At 43.2% G+C, this 15,624-nt stretch overlaps 1 protein-coding gene across 2 annotated transcripts; it reads left to right on the top strand.

Annotated features, from left to right (window-relative positions):
• Positions 1-3,536: 3,536 nt before the first annotated feature.
• LOC121532351 (cytoplasmic polyadenylation element-binding protein 1-B) lies at positions 3,537-14,556 on the top strand (the record flags this gene model as incomplete). Of its 2 annotated transcripts, none has more annotated exon segments than XM_045220641.1 (9): positions 3,537-3,739; positions 10,388-10,673; positions 11,102-11,215; positions 11,398-11,487; positions 11,887-12,023; positions 12,307-12,505; positions 12,766-12,860; positions 12,984-13,064; positions 13,262-14,556. In XM_045220641.1, coding segments are annotated over 9 exon segments (1,316 nt in total), but the record flags the coding sequence as incomplete, so codon positions are not given.
• Positions 14,557-15,624: the final 1,068 nt, after the last annotated feature.

The raw sequence follows: 15,624 nt of genomic DNA, 5'->3' as shown, positions 1-15,624 counted from the left end.
ACTGGCATACGCAACACGTGAGTTTCAAGTTTGGGGAAGATAAATTTAACTATAAAAATGCACCTTTTATAATAAAACCATTACATGCATTTTTTTTTCATTTTAGTCATTTAGCAGACGCTCCTATCCAGAGCGACTCATAGCTAGTGAGTGCATACATCAATTTTTTTCATACTTTTTTTCAAATGCATAATCGCATTTGTGGTCATAATGGTTTTTCCTGCTAATGGAACATTCGTGGTTATAGCCTACTGGCGTGTGCGCATTTCTGCACATATAATGTGATGAAATAGTCGAATAGTTTATCAACATTTTAAGCTAAATGATCTGATCTGTTGCGTCAGCCTCATTGAGTAAAACACGTTTTTTGATGCTAGTGGTTGTATTAATTTGGGATCTATCACATCCCACAACTGTCCCAGACTATGTTTGGAATATTTTTCTCGCACAGAATAGAATAGGTCACCTTTTGTACTATGGGGGATAGTAGATTGACATAGGCTAGTGCTTTTGCAGTTCGTTAGGCCTACTCATCTTGTTGGCAGATGAAAAGTAAATGTGGACAGTTCTTCCGATATCTTCAATATGCACCGCTGAATTGGACAAGGACTCACGCAGTTGCGTCCCCAACGTGTCTGTCTTCACTTGTAGCCTGTGAGAAAGACCCGATCACGTGATGGAGAGCCGTGTGAGCGAGAGGTGCTTCGGAGCAGGCAGCACTCAAGGAGAAGGGCATAATGCAGCACTCCGGGCCAAAGACACAACGGCTGCAAAAGTCATGGATTTTTTTAGGGTACATTATGGCTACACAAAGGGGATGCCGGGAAATTCGAGGCATCAAGTGCTTCTCAAATTGTGATGAGAGTGATGAAGTGTGAACAGCCTGCGCAAAAAACAAAGCAGAACTCAGGCCTTTCAAGCAACTTTTTTCAAATCATCATTAGTCGCATCATGCAGCCTTACAATGTATTAAAAATCAAAACATATAGCCTAACATTTGTAGAACAACTTAAGTTACATTAACTCAAAATTAAGCATATAAGAGTACGTATTTCTTTATTAACCGCTCTACACAGAATAGTCGCATGTGCGGCACTCCCTCAAATCGTTTAAAGAAAATATGCTTTCTATTTTATTCAGCTTTGTTCAATTGTATTCTTCATACTATGAGATAATGCCATGGAATTGTAAGCAATTCTTGTCTGTTAAATGAACTAGTGTTGCCCACAGCCATATGGCATAGCCAGATCAGGACCTAACATAAGGACAACTCAGAGTATGCTATTCTGGTCTTCTGAAATAGACTACATTTTCTTCATATCATGTTTCTATAGACCTGTCTATAATGAATAATGGATTTATTATGATTGTGTAGGCTATATTACATGGATTTATTAGACTTTTTTAAATGTAGATGTTCCAAAGGTCTGCATCAGTGGCTAGTAGGCTATGTGTGGAAGCCAGGAGATGCTAAATGTGTTTATGTTAATTAACAGTCAATTACAGTGAGACCGACAGTTATTTGCTTGACAATCACCGGCTGACAAAATCTTGTGACCACCACAGCCCTAATGGGACCCTTTGCTGTGATAAACCTTGCTCTGATTTAAGTATTTCAAATGTCCTAATACAATCCCCTTTTGGGGTGTGCTGGTATGATTTTTGAGCTATAATGTGCTCTCTGGATCAGGATGGCCTCTGATGCAAGTGGCAGCACTGAGCTCCTGCTTCAAGGATGATACCTATTTCTGTGCACTAGGTTAAACACTCTTCCAGAAGGGGCCAGCCCTGGTTCTGCCTCGTCACGTCTCTAATCCTGTACAATGACTAATCAGTTTTGTCTCTGGCGTGACACACTTGCCGCTGACTCAGTTTTGTTTGGTCTGGCAGTGGCACCCTCGCCCAGGGCAGTGAGGCCACAGAATGTAATTACATTTGAATGCCCAGGGTCCGGTTTCCCAATAGCGACGGAATTTAGGCTTAGTGTTTTAACAATGCATATTTTCTACAACGGCCGAAGATGTAACATGAATTTCCCAAAACACCACGCAGAGAGAAAGGTCGCTAAGTGTGTCGTTGGCGCATGTGTCGATACTGGTAGGATCAAAAGAAGGGGAGCGCTACTTTCTCCAATCAAATCTTACCTTAACATTATAATTATTTCACAATACTGATGACTGTTCAACTCTTATATTACCACCTATGGCTGGAAATATTGAGGTGGCTTATTCTAATGCTTACACAATGTAAATGCACTACAGATTTGTCACATCATTGCGCACATGTTAGGCTACACATGAAATGTATTGAGACCAATTACAGACAGTATCCTACAAACTGGAACTCAATTGCATGAAATGTATTTAAATATTATTTGAAATAGGCCTAGAGCATACTGTTTATATTTTAATGCAGTCTCGGTTTTCATTTGAAGCATTGTTTTATACGTCGCTTGTTTGTATCAATTGCAAAGACATTGGCAACTTTGTATTTATCTACTTTGTTCTGAAGTTATCGCGGTCACAGAGATGGATAAACCATGTGATTCTATGTTTAGTGGAGATCTTCTGTGTATAAAGTGACATGGGAGGGCAAAAAAAGAATCTAATGACATACTTAGGTCTTCTACGAATGGTCTGAGGCAGGTGTTAGAGTATGGGCTCCTGAGTGGCGCAGTGGTCTAAGGCTCTGCATCGCAGTGCTAACTGTGCCACTAGAGATCCTGGTTCGAATCCAGGCTCTGTCGCAGCCGGCCGCGACCGGGAGACTCATGGGCGGCGCACAATTGGCCCAGCGTTGTCCAGGGTAGGGGAGGGAATGGCCGGCAGGGATGTAGCTCAGTTGATAGAGCATGGCGTTTGCAACGCCAGGGTTGTGGGTTCGATTCCCACGGGGGGGCAGTATAAAAACAAATATGTATTCACTAACTGTAAGTCGCTCTGGATAAGAGCGTCTGCTAAATGACTAAAATGTAAATGTAATGTGTTAGATTACGAGCGTTTTTCAAGTGCAACGTTAATAACAATGTTTTTGAGAAACCGCTCAGATTTTAACGATGCTCTTACGAAAGTTCTATCGATGAACTTAGCGTTAAGATGCGTTTGGGAAACCGGGCCCAAGGCTGTTCCTCTGAATACTCCTCTGTTCTATCCTTTTTTACCATTAAAACCATACATTAGGATTGTGTGCTGCACTTTGTAATGTGTTCCAAGGTTAATAATTTGAAATCATTTAAAAGTTGCCAGCTAGAGCAGTGTTTCTTAATCTTGGTCACGGGCACCCAAAGGGGTGCACGTTTTTGTCTTAGCACTACACACCTGATTCAGAGCTTGATTAGTTAATTATTTGAATCTGCTGTAGTAGTGCTAGGACTAAAACAAAAATGTGCACCCCTTTGCACGAGGACCAGAATTAAGTGACCTAGAGGAAACAAAATGCTGTCTTCACTGGGTCTGTGAATTTGTTGAGGTTTCCTTGAGTGATGTCCCTCTCGAGTTGCAGTATGATGAGCACTTGAGTATTCTCTGTATTTATAGTGCTAGGCATGCTGGGTAGCCCACTGGGCCAGCCTTTGGAACCTCTGGGCACCACAGATCTGCTGGCGAAGTTTCCTGGGCTGAGGCGTGGTGGGAATCCCCGCATGGAGGGGCACTCCTTACTGGACTCGCGCTGCAGCAGCCCGGCCGACTCTGAAACCAGCGGGTTTAGCTCCGGATCGGACCACCTCTCTGAGCTGCTGGTGAGTTTTGATTGAAGACCCTAGAATATAAATCTTTATTGGGGCAGTTTCACAGGACCAGATTAAGGGCCGGCCCTAGCCTTTTTTAGGGGTCCTAAGCGAGTTTTGGTTGCCCCCCCCCCCCCCAAGGACCTTTTGCGACACCCCACTAACCAAATTTTGCAGTTTTTAAAGCTAATTTCCTGCAATTCAACACATTTTGGCATGGGGTGGAGATAAATTGTTGCAGTTTAAAGGCTAATAATTGAGTTAAGGTCTGTTAGTGAATGACGAGAACTGCTGATGTCTACCATTCAAACTAAACAGTACGTTTTAAGGGGCCCCGTTTAATCTGATCACTCCTCCGCTATACTCAAGATAGTGTAGGCCATTTTGTGCTTTTTGGTGCAAAATAGCTTTTTGCCCTATTTGATTCCACTAAAATCAGTTATTGCTAGCCTGAGGCTGCTGGAAATATTCCTGGTATGCACTTAAACTGTCTGGATCCATCAACAACAAAATAATTGTGAAAAATGTATGTTAGAGTAAAGGTTGGGTAGGTATCCGTGTTGTAGTACTCGAGACTGGTCTCGACCACACATTGAGTGTCTCGGTCTTGTGTCGGATACATTTTTGTACTCTGTCAAGCGGAATAAAAAAAAAACTCAGCAGCTTCCATTCTGTCAGCGCATAAAACTGCTTCGCCAGGCCAAATATATACACTCCTTTCTTGAAACATTAATATCTTAACAGCCTTATCTATTAGTCATGTTTGCGCAGTGGCGAACCTATAGGCCTTCAGTGTGTGATAGGTTTGTGATTCTGAAAGGATAGCAACCGTATTAACAGCCCACTCGTGTAGTGGACATTCAGAAACTTGTCCTGAAGCCACTCCTACGTTGTCTTGGCTGTGTGCTTAGGGTCGTTGTCCTGTTGGAAGGTGAACTTAAGCACCAGTCTGAGGTCCTGAGCGCTCTGGATCAGGTTTTCATCAATGATCTCTGTACTTTGCACCGTTCATCTTTGTCTCAATCCTGACTAGTCTCCCAGTCCTTGATGCTGAAAAACATCCCCACAGCATAATGCTGCCACCACCATGCTTCACTGTAGGGATGGTGCCAGGTTTCCTCCAGACGTGACGCTTGGCATTCAGGCCAAAGAGTTCAATCTTGGTTTCATCAGACCAGAGAATCTTGTTTCTCATTGTCTGAGAGTCCTTTAGGTGCCTTTTGGCAAACTCCCAAGCGGGATGTCATGTGCTTTTTACTGAGGAGTGGCTTCTGTCTGGCCACTCGGCCATAAAGGCCTGATTGGTGGAGTGCTGCAGAGATGGTTGTCCTTCTGGAAGGTTATCCCATCTCCACAGAGGAACTCTGGAGCTCTGACCGTGACCATCGGGTTCTTGGTCACCTCCCTGACCAAAGCCCTTCTCCCCCGATTGCTCAGTTTGGCCGGGCAGCCAGCTCTAGGAAGAGTCTTGGGGGTTCCAAACTGCTTCCATTTTAAGAATGATGGCGGCCACTGTGTTCTTTGGGACCTTCAATGCTGCAGAAATGTTTTGGTACCCTTCCCCAGATCTGTGCCTCGACACAATCCTGTCTTGGAGCTCTACGGACAATTCCTTCGACCTCATGGCTTGGTGTTGCTCTGACATGCACTGTCAACTGTGGGACCTTATGTAGACAGGTGTGCCTTTCATGTCCAATCAATTGAATTTACCACAGGTGGACTCCAATCAAGTTGTAGAAACATCTCAAGGATGATCAATGGAAACAGGATGCACCTGAGCTCAATATCGAGTCTCATAGCAAAGGGTCTGAATACTTATGTAAATAAGGTGTTTCTGTTAATATTTTTTATAGATTTTCAAAGATTCATTATGGGGTATTGTGTGTAGTTTGAGGAAAAACATTTTATTGATTGTGGTTTAATTAAGCATTTGTGAACTTAGACCAAGTGTGATTTTTCAGAGTGAAAATCAAAAAAGTCATTAAAAACTGGATTTTTCAGGGTGCCTTTCCTTTGCTGAGTGGGCTGTTTTGGGAACTTTTTTTGGCAAAATTAGAGTATACCCACTTCTCCACGCATCACTGCATAGGGCAGATGGAAAGACAGCAGTCACGCACAGCATGATGTTAAAGGATAAGCCGTCCATGAACTCTGACATAATAAGGCAAAAGTTCCCAATCATAAGAATACATTAAAACAACCATTTAAGGATTTCCCAATCGAAATGTACAACTATTACTTCCCATAAAATTTTTAAAAAAAAAAACATTTCAAGTTTAGCACACAAAGTAACCGGTCGCTTAAAGTGGAACTGACAGCGTTTTAACTACTTTGCAGATATGAAACAAACAGACAATCCTAATATCAGTTAAAAATATCAAATTCCCAATCTATGCTACAAAACTAACTTTAGAAGGGGTTTTAAAAATAGGTTCTATTTGACTTAACGTTCCATTACGTGCACTAAGGCATTGTTGGCAGAATAGATGGATGCAGTTCAATGCATGATTTATATGCAGTGGGGGGAAAAAAATATTTAGTCAGCCACCAATTGTGCAAGTTCTCCCACTTAAAGTGTACCTATGATAAATTACAGGCCTCTCATCTTTTTAAGTGGGAGAACTTGCACAATTGGTGGCTGACTAAATACTTTTTTCCCCCACTGTAATTCACTAATACATTTCTTAGTAGTCCAAAAAATATTGCTATCAGGTTGTAAATCACAGCTGGCCTGGTACATTGTTTGCTGCCTCCATTCAGGATGCACTGTTTCAATATCTCTTCTGGACAAAATCGGACAACTAAGGCTGGGAATGTCAATACAATCGAACTAGCAAGGGCAATATCACAAGTCAGTCATAACGTGGCTAATAGGCTAGCGTATCTATTTATGTAGCAAGCTGAAAACACAGAGCCTAACGTTGGCTAGATGGCTAGCTAGCTGCTAGGAGGATGTCATGCCATTGGAGTGTGTGAGTAACTGACTTTTCCCTTCATATTGTTTTTCAGTGGCTATACACAGCTAGAGATGCATGTGTCATTTGGTTAGCTAGCAAGAACTTGAACTCTCGTCTGAGTGTGCCAGAGCACAGAACTGATGAATTTACGAACATGCAACACCCGCTGTATATGACCGGTGTCAGTAATAGTTAGTCAAGAACGCTCTAGATAACATGTAACCAGCTCTGCTAAGGTGTGTAAAATGGTCAGTGAGGTCTTCTCTCATTTGTCTGGAAGTAGCTAGCTAGCCAACTTTTTAGCCAGTTAGCTTGGGTGCTTGGTTGGGACATGCATTGGCAGGCAAGTTGCAGAAGGACGAGGAGGCTACAATTCCCCATCGTTTATCAGTGCAATGTTGACGGCATACAAGCTGAAAAAGTTTGAGGGTTTATCTAACGTTCCTTCGTTAGATTTTAGCTCCTCTTGCTCTGGCTAGCATTAGTTGATGTTATTGATGTGCATAACTGCGTGAGAGAGAGCCTAACTTTTCATAGTGGTTTGATCAATAGGACTGTAAAGTTCCCAAATGTAAGCGGACTCCCGTGGTGTTTACATATTTGCAGAAATCCTTTCAGGTGTATTTTGTGGCTTTTGGTGAATGCGTTCTAATGATCTAAAGTCGCGCTGTTGCAACTGCCTGTAAACACACAGTCCAGTTCAAAGTTAATGATGGCAGCCCGTTTGGCAAATGGCTTGTTTGTATAAAGGCTTACTGTAGCTATAGCGCACCGGTCTGTGTAGACTCTGGTCCTGGACAAGACAGATGTTTTATTTACAGCCATGTCTATGAATTGTCCAAACGCACGGCCACTTTCCCACTCTATATTGCTATAGAATTTTCACAAATGCCTTTAGTATACATAATTCCCAAACATTCTAAGAATTTATGAAAATGTGAAAATGGCCATATCTAAGTGGTCGCTTGTCAGAAAATGTTTTAAAAAGTGTAATTCTTCCTGGGGGTGTACAGTGGGGAAAAAAAGTATTTAGTCAGCCACCAATTGTGCATGTTCTCCCACTTAAAAAGATGAGAGAGGCCTGTGCTTTTCATCATAGGTACACGTCAACTATAACAGACAAATTGAGAAAAGAAATTCCAGAAAATCACATTGTAGGATTTTTTATGAATTGATTTGCAAATTATGGTGGAAAATAAGTATTTGGTCAATAACAAAAGTTTCAATACTTTGTTATATACCCTTTGTTGGCAATGACACAGGTCAAACGTTTTCTGTAAGTCTTCACAAGGTTTTCACACACTGTTGCTGGTATTTTGGCCCATTCCTCCATGCAGATCTCCTCTAGAGCAGTGATGTTTTGGGGCTGTCGCTGGGCAACACGGACTTTCAGCTCCCTCCAAAGATTTTCTATGGGGTTGAGATCTGGAGACTGGCTAGGCCACTCCAGGACCTTGAAATGCTTCTTACGAAGCCATTCCTTCGTTGCCCGGCGGTGTGTTTGGGATCATTGTCATGCTGAAAGACCCAGCCACGTTTCATCTTCAATGCCCTTGCTGATGGAAGGAGGTTTTCACTCAAAATCTCACGATACATGGCCCCATTCATTCTTTCCTTTACACGGATCAGTCGACCTGGTCCCTTTGCAGAAAAACAGCCCCAAAGCATGATGTTTCCACCCCCATGCTTTACTGTAGGTATGGTGTTCTTTGGATGCAACTCAGCATTCTTTGTCCACCAAACACGACGAGTTGAGTTTTTACCAAAAAGTTATATTTTGGTTTCATCTGACCATATGACATTCTCCCAATCCTCTTCTGGATCATCCAAATGCACTCTAGCAAACTTCAGACGGGCCTGGACATGTACTGGCTTAAGCAGGGGGACACGTCTCGCACTGCAGGATTTGAGTCCCTGGCGGCGTAGTGTGTTACTGATGGTAGGCTTTGTTACTTTGGTCCCAGCTCTCTGCAGGTCATTCACTAGGTCCCCCTGTGTGGTTCTGGGATTTTTGCTCACCGTTCTTGTGATCATTTTGACCCCACGGGGTGAGATCTTGCGTGGAGCCCCAGATCGAGGGAGATTATCAGTGGTCTTGTATGTCTTCCATTTCCTAATAATTGCTCCCACAGTTGATTTCTTCAAACCAAGCTGCTTACCTATTGCAGATTCAGTCTTCCCAGCCTGGTGCAGGTCTACAATTTTGTTTCTGGTGTCCTTTGACAGCTCTTTGGTCTTGGCCATAGTGGAGTTTGGAGGGTGACTATTTGAGGTTGTGGACAGGTGTCTTTTATACTGATAACAAGTTCAAACGGGTGCCATTAATACAGGTAACGAGTGGAGGACAGAGAAGCCTCTTAAAGAAGAAGTTACAGGTCTGTGAGAGCCAGAAATCTTGCTTGTTTGTAGGTGACCAAATACTTATTTTCCACCATAATTTGCAAATAAATTCATAAAAAATCCTACAATGTGATTTTCTGGATTCTTTTTTTTCTCATTTTGTCTGTCATAGTTGACGTACCTATGATGATAATTACAGGCCTCTCTCATCTTTTTAAGTGGGAGAACTTGCACAGTTGGTGGCTGACTAAATACTTGTTTTCCCCACTGTATATGAACAGATTTTAATAAGATTTCATGTTGCTAAAATGCTGTCAGTTCCACTTTAAATGCAACAATGTTTCTCACACGTTATTTTCAAAGAGATGGCTAACAGCAAGTGCGCTGCAATAAACACAGTTCAACTCACTGATGATGATCATTTGAAACTGAACTTGTTGAAAGTTGATCTTGAAAGGGAAGAAGCTAACAAATGAACAACAACATCCTCTTTGATAACACCTGCTGTAGCCGCTGCAAACTAGCCGACAACAAAAGCTAGCTAGCGGGAAAACTACTGCTCGCTGCTGCGCAGTGTCCTGTTGGCCTTCAAGAAGGCAGATGTTTCCATCAAGTTTTTGTAAAAACGGTCCCACCCATTAAGTCAAAATGTGATTGGTTGATTCCACTGTCACTCCAAAATGTTGCCCTAATACAGTTGAATGGCAGATGCCTTTATCTATCTGCTGATGGCCTAGCCAATGGCTGACTTAGCTAGATTTATCTCCCCAGAGACCAGCAAAGAAAAATCCTGATTGTATATTTTTTCTCTTCAGTGTTAACCCTTACCAACAAAAACTGAAGAGAATAAATCAGAATATTTTAAAGTAATATAATTATTTTATAAATCCATAGCCCTTCTCTGAAGGTTTAGAAGGCCCATTGTTCCCCACTGTCTTTGGGTTAGTAATTTGTAGAGTGGCTCTATTTTCCCTCAGCATGAATTATTTTTTCCACTATTCTGAACGTCTAAAGTATCCATATGTTGTTCTGAAATATGAACACAGAAATACTGGATATTTTGAACTCTTATGGTGGTGACGTCACAATTACAATCATGGTCTTGAATTGGACTCACATTTTTCTGGTCTTGACTCTGTCTCGGACCCCTTGTCCCCCTCTCGGTCTTGAATCGGTCTGGCCCCTCCCCTCCGGTCATGGATTTTGACTTGGACTTGATTTGCTCCGGTCTTGGTCTTGAATCGGTCTTGCATTAGGTGGTCTCAAACACAACACTGTTAGGTATTGATTTGGAACTGGCACTAAGAGTTCTGTGCACAGTTCTGGCTGTAGTTAATTGTGTGTGTGTTCCCTCTCTCTATAGTCTTCTCTGCGTATCTCCCCGCCCCTGCCCTTCATGATGCCGGGGGTACAACAGCGGGACCCCCACAGACTGGGCACAGCCGTCGGCTGCTCTCGCCTGGACCTCCACGACGACTCCTCCGCTCTCAGCCCTGAGCCCCCCACCCTCCCGGGCCAGGGCCGCTGTGGGGCGCCCCTGGCCAAGCGCTGGCCCCAGGCCTCAGTGTGGCCCAGCTGGGACTTGCTGGAGGGGCCCCAGAAGCCCTTCAACATCGAGAGGGAGGCTCGCCTGCACAGACAGGCTGCAGGTTCTGTAGCTACCACAGGAAACGGTCAACATCAGGGGTGTATTCATTAGTTGGATTCCATTGCAAAATAATTTGTCTATAGCAAAACGTTTTGCAACAGTTTGCTCCAAATGGAAAACGTTTTGCAATGAAAACAAGTTTCTATTGGACAAATTCATGTAGGCCCCTCCTTGTTTCGTTCCGTTTGCTTCCGTTTTGGTTCTTAAACAGTAATGTTTTCGTTGCAAGAAGTAATGAATACACCCCAGTTCTCCAGGGCCATATTCTTGCTGGTTCCCCTCTCTCCCTCACACTTGATTGACCAATTTAATGTAAAAAATTTGACTATTTCAGGAGTCTAGTCATATAGTTGCATTTGACTGTCTTTTCGCCTCTACATGCTACAGTTGGACTGTGCTATCATCTTTCTTCCTTACTTTTTCTTCCAGCTGTGAACGATGCCACCTTCACATGGAGCGGCCAGCTGCCTCCCAGGAACTACAAGAACCCAGTGTACTCATGTAAAGTGTTCCTGGGCGGTGTGCCATGGGATGTGACTGAAGGTGAGAAGAGCCAAACAACCCAATAAGAATGCTAATTTTGTTTCAGTTTCAAAACGTTGTGCCCTACTGAACATGACCCAGGTTTAGTAAGTTGCTCTGGATAGGAGCGTCTGCTAAATTACTAAAATGTAATAAGTAGTTCCACTCCTGTGACTAACCTCTTCTCTCCCCTCCCTCCACAGCCAGCCTGGTCAGCACGTTCAGCGTGTACGGACCTCTGAGTGTGGAGTGGCCGGGTAAGGATGGGAGGCATCCGCGCTGCCCACCCAAAGGTAATACGCCCAAAGGTAATGCTGACGTGGTAGGAATTGTATTTTACTCATTGTTCTCCCAGAGCACAGAGGTGGACACGTACATTGGCTTGTATTCACTTCTGGTGTTATGCAGTCACTCACAGTAAGTGGTGCCTTCTATTTTTGTGTATTCTTCGGTTGAATAAAATGACCTCAAATCCATGGTCAACCTGAATTGTATTTAAGGGAATTGTGCAAATGTTATGTACCTTTTTTAAATTGCTTGTATGTGGTAAGGATATGCTGCAGGGATACAATGTTACAGGGATATAGTAGAATGTAGAAAAACTCTGACGCTGTGGTATGTTTAGCCATCGTCAGGGAGTAATATACTCCCTGTGTGTGTGTGTTTTTTAACTGACACTGGTCTCTGTGCAGGCTATGTGTACCTGGTGTTCGAGAGTGAGCGGTCTGTCCACGGGCTGCTGCAGGCCTGCACCCAGGACCTGCTCCACCTGGAGGACTATAGGGAGTACTACTACAAGATGTCCAGCCGTAGGATGCGCTGCAAGGACGTGAGTAGTGCCCTGTTAATGCCTGGTTCCACTTCTGTCCATAGGACGTTCTTGTAGCACCTAGCCTACCTGCTGTCTGATCTGTAGGAATTGGATGGGTGAAGGCAATGGGGATGGATCTTCTGCCATATTGCTCTCACTAATCCAGTCTTTGGCCCCATAAGGGTTAGACTCATTTCCATGTGTGACTGACTTTGGATGGAGCCTTCATAATTGGCTGCAGTATTAAAATTGAAACCCTCTGTATTAGTTTCAACTCTTGCCCTTCCCCGTATGTCCTTAGGTGCAGGTAATCCCTTGGGTGCTGGCTGACAGTAACTTTGTACGCTGCCCGTCCCAGCGCCTGGTCCCAAGTAAGACTGTGTTTGTAGGCGCGCTGCATGGCATGCTCAATGCAGAGGCCCTGGCCTTCATCATGAACAACCTCTTCGGAGGGGTCATGTACTCCGGCATCGACACGGACAAACACAAGCACCCCATAGGTAGGTGTAGTGTGGACCAACGCACGCTGGGATTGGATAGCCTTGTCTCCCGACACTACTCTTTACCCTCCAAAGCTCCATTATCCACTGGACCACTTCAGCTGTTTTTGCTCAGGGCTAACAAGTAGCACAATATTTAAAAAGGGAATAGTGCCTTTTATAGTATAAGGGGAAAATGAATCTGTTAATAGCCGACAGTCTGACAGAGGTAGTTGTGACTTTGACGAAGGGGCTGTTTAAGCATGTGTCCCTAATGGCAGGGTCGGGACGTGTGACCTTCAACAACCAGAGGAGCTACCTGAAGGCTGTGCGCGCTGCCTTTGTGGAGATCAAGACTCCAAAGTTCACCAAAAAGGTAAGGAGCGCTTCCATTGGGCATCTCTGTTGAGAGATGGATTGAGGCAACCCAAGCTCTCTAGCCTTACCCAGTACTCAACCTATTTACAGGGCTGGATCATTGATTGATTTGTCTACTCAGGTTCAGATCGACCCCTACTTGGAGGACTCCACGTGCCAAGTGTGTAACCGACAACCAGGGCCCTTCTTCTGCAGAGACCCGGTGAGAACACCCCATACAATGGAGGGTAGAGGACAATGTCCAGCACTCATTTTATTTGATGGGTTAACTCCAGTGGGTTATTACTTAATGCTAAGAAGGTTGGGGATGATTCATTTCAGGTCTTATTAGTGAGAAAAATGTGAGTGCTCCAGTCTGAAATGGTGACTAACCGAGTGAGTGACTTGTCTTCTCTCCAGGCCTGCTTCAAGTACTTCTGCCGCTCCTGCTGGCACTGGCAGCACTCTATGGACGTGCTCTGCAGCCACAGGCCTCTCATGAGGAACCAGAAGCACCTGGACTGCAGCTAAGCTGCCTGCCATGGGAACCGTCCAGGGGCCTCCAGAGACCCCACAGGAGCCGGAGCCAGGATAAGGGATAGGCTAACCACAGGAGCCCCAGAGCCTGTTGTCCCCCTCAACAGGGCCCAGGGGAAGAACCACTAGGAATATTCACTACTGCACTGCTCGCTTTTTGCTGCTTACTTGTTTTCACTAATAGCACTTATGCACAGTGATGGGTTGGGGAGTCCTTGAGACAACTACTATTATAATTCAGGGCAGGACATTTAAAAGGCATCCATAGGAGTTCCTCTCCCTAGATTTTGAGTTTATTTTGTTGGTGTGTAGATCCCACACTTTATATATTTCAGGTCCTTCATTGCAGATGCCAGACTGTGCCTTTTTTTGATTGATTTCGACCATCCCACTGCACCTACCCAAATTCCTCAGAGGTAGATGTTTTTGTTTTTGTGAGGAGTTTGGGAATCAGTTGTCCAGTAGCATACCTTGACATTTTTACACAGGTTTTTTTAACCAATTTTTACTCATGGTTTTAAGTCCTAACATGGTAACTTAATATAGTATCTACTTGACTGCTTTTTAGTTTTTGCCCCCTCAAAGTAATTGCCTAGGGCTGTCTGTTTGTACATTTAGTTTTTTACAAATATGAAGTGGTTGAAGCCTTTTCTCTGCCTAACTGTGTCAGTGCTCCAGCCTTTTTAGCCATCATTGCCGGATGCTGACCAGTCAAACCACCAGGCTTTCAACTAATGATCAGATAATATGGAAATAACACTGGAACAAACCTTGACCTCGACTGTACATAGTTTTAATCAACTTACTGTTGTACTTTTAATTTGCACTTGAGAAAAGGGTTGACTCACCTGTTTTCTTTTTTCCGTCTGTACTTCAGCAGGACAGATGTTGTCATGGGAAGTGTTTTTCTTAACCGCTTGGTTCCTGTTGAATGTAGAAATAACTTTGCTTGTATGATGCGACCAAACATGGCTTACCTCCCCGTACCCTACTCCCACCCCTTTTGTCATCTGAGGCTCTGTTCCAAAGATCGGTCATCCCTCTTCTTTTTTTAAATAAAGTTTCTTGTGCTGCTTTTTAGGGTTTGAAAGTCTACCTCATTGGTTTGCTAATGTTGCTGCAGTTGCCTACAGGTGTGGAGGGTGTTCTGATTGCACAATAAAGGTGTTGAAGCATTATTGGTTCCTTGTTTATTTGCTAAAATAAAGGTGAGTAAATTCACAAATGTACACACATGATCTTTAAAGTGTGTGTGAGTAAATGGGTACCCTACCCTGGGTAATGGGGATGAATTGAAGGCATGTGTCAATACTTATGCTAAATTAGCTAATTCCTTCCTACAAATTATCACCATGTAGAGTGCCTGTTTTGTTCTACAGCCCAATATATTGGCACCCTTGCAATTTTCTTAATTCTCAATTTCTTCTAAAATAAGTTTTTTTTAACAAAACTGGTCTCCACTCCTTAGTGGATTTTCTACATTGCAGAACACTTTTTGTAAACTTCAGTTTAGAATTTTTATTTAGAAAATCAAGACATGGTATTCAAAGACAATGTCGGTGCCAAAGGCTGTGCAAACAAGTACTATTTATTTAACATTTATTTAACTAGGCAAGTCAGTTAAGAACAAATTCTTATTTACAATGACGGCCAAACTCGGACGATGCTGGGACAATTGTGCGCCGCCCCACTACTAGCTCTGGTGTGCCAATTTCTTCCATGCCATTTCTTTTTTTTTTCAAAATTAAAAAATGAAATGTGTTCTGCAATGTTGAAAATCCAATTGGGGGTTGAGACAAAGTTGGGAATTATTTAAAAGTGCAAGGGTGCCAATATACAGTGGGGAGAACAAGTATTTGATACACTGCCGATTTTCCAGGTTTTCCTACTTACAAAGCATGTAGAGGTCTGTAATTTCTATCATAGGTACACTTCAACTGTGAGAGACGGAATCTAAAACAAAAATCCAGAAAATCACATTGTATGATTTTTAAGTAATTAATTGCCATTTTATTGCATGACATAAGTATTTGATCACCTACCAACCAGGAAGAATTCCGGCACTCACAGACCTGTTAGTTTTTATTTAAGAAGCCCTCCTGTTCTCCACTCATTACCTGTATTAACTGCAGCTGTTTGAACTCGTTACCTGTATAAAAGACACCTGTCCACACACTCAATCAAACAGACTCCAACCTCTCCACAATGGTCAAGACCAGAGAGCTGTGTAAGGACTAAAATTGTAG

The sequence above is a fragment of the Coregonus clupeaformis genome, unplaced genomic scaffold, assembly GCF_020615455.1.
Source record: "Coregonus clupeaformis isolate EN_2021a unplaced genomic scaffold, ASM2061545v1 scaf4682, whole genome shotgun sequence".
Classification (NCBI taxonomy): domain Eukaryota; kingdom Metazoa; phylum Chordata; class Actinopteri; order Salmoniformes; family Salmonidae; genus Coregonus; species Coregonus clupeaformis.
The sequence above is the reverse complement of the archived record's forward strand: the minus strand, read 5'-3'. Positions and strand labels throughout refer to the sequence as shown.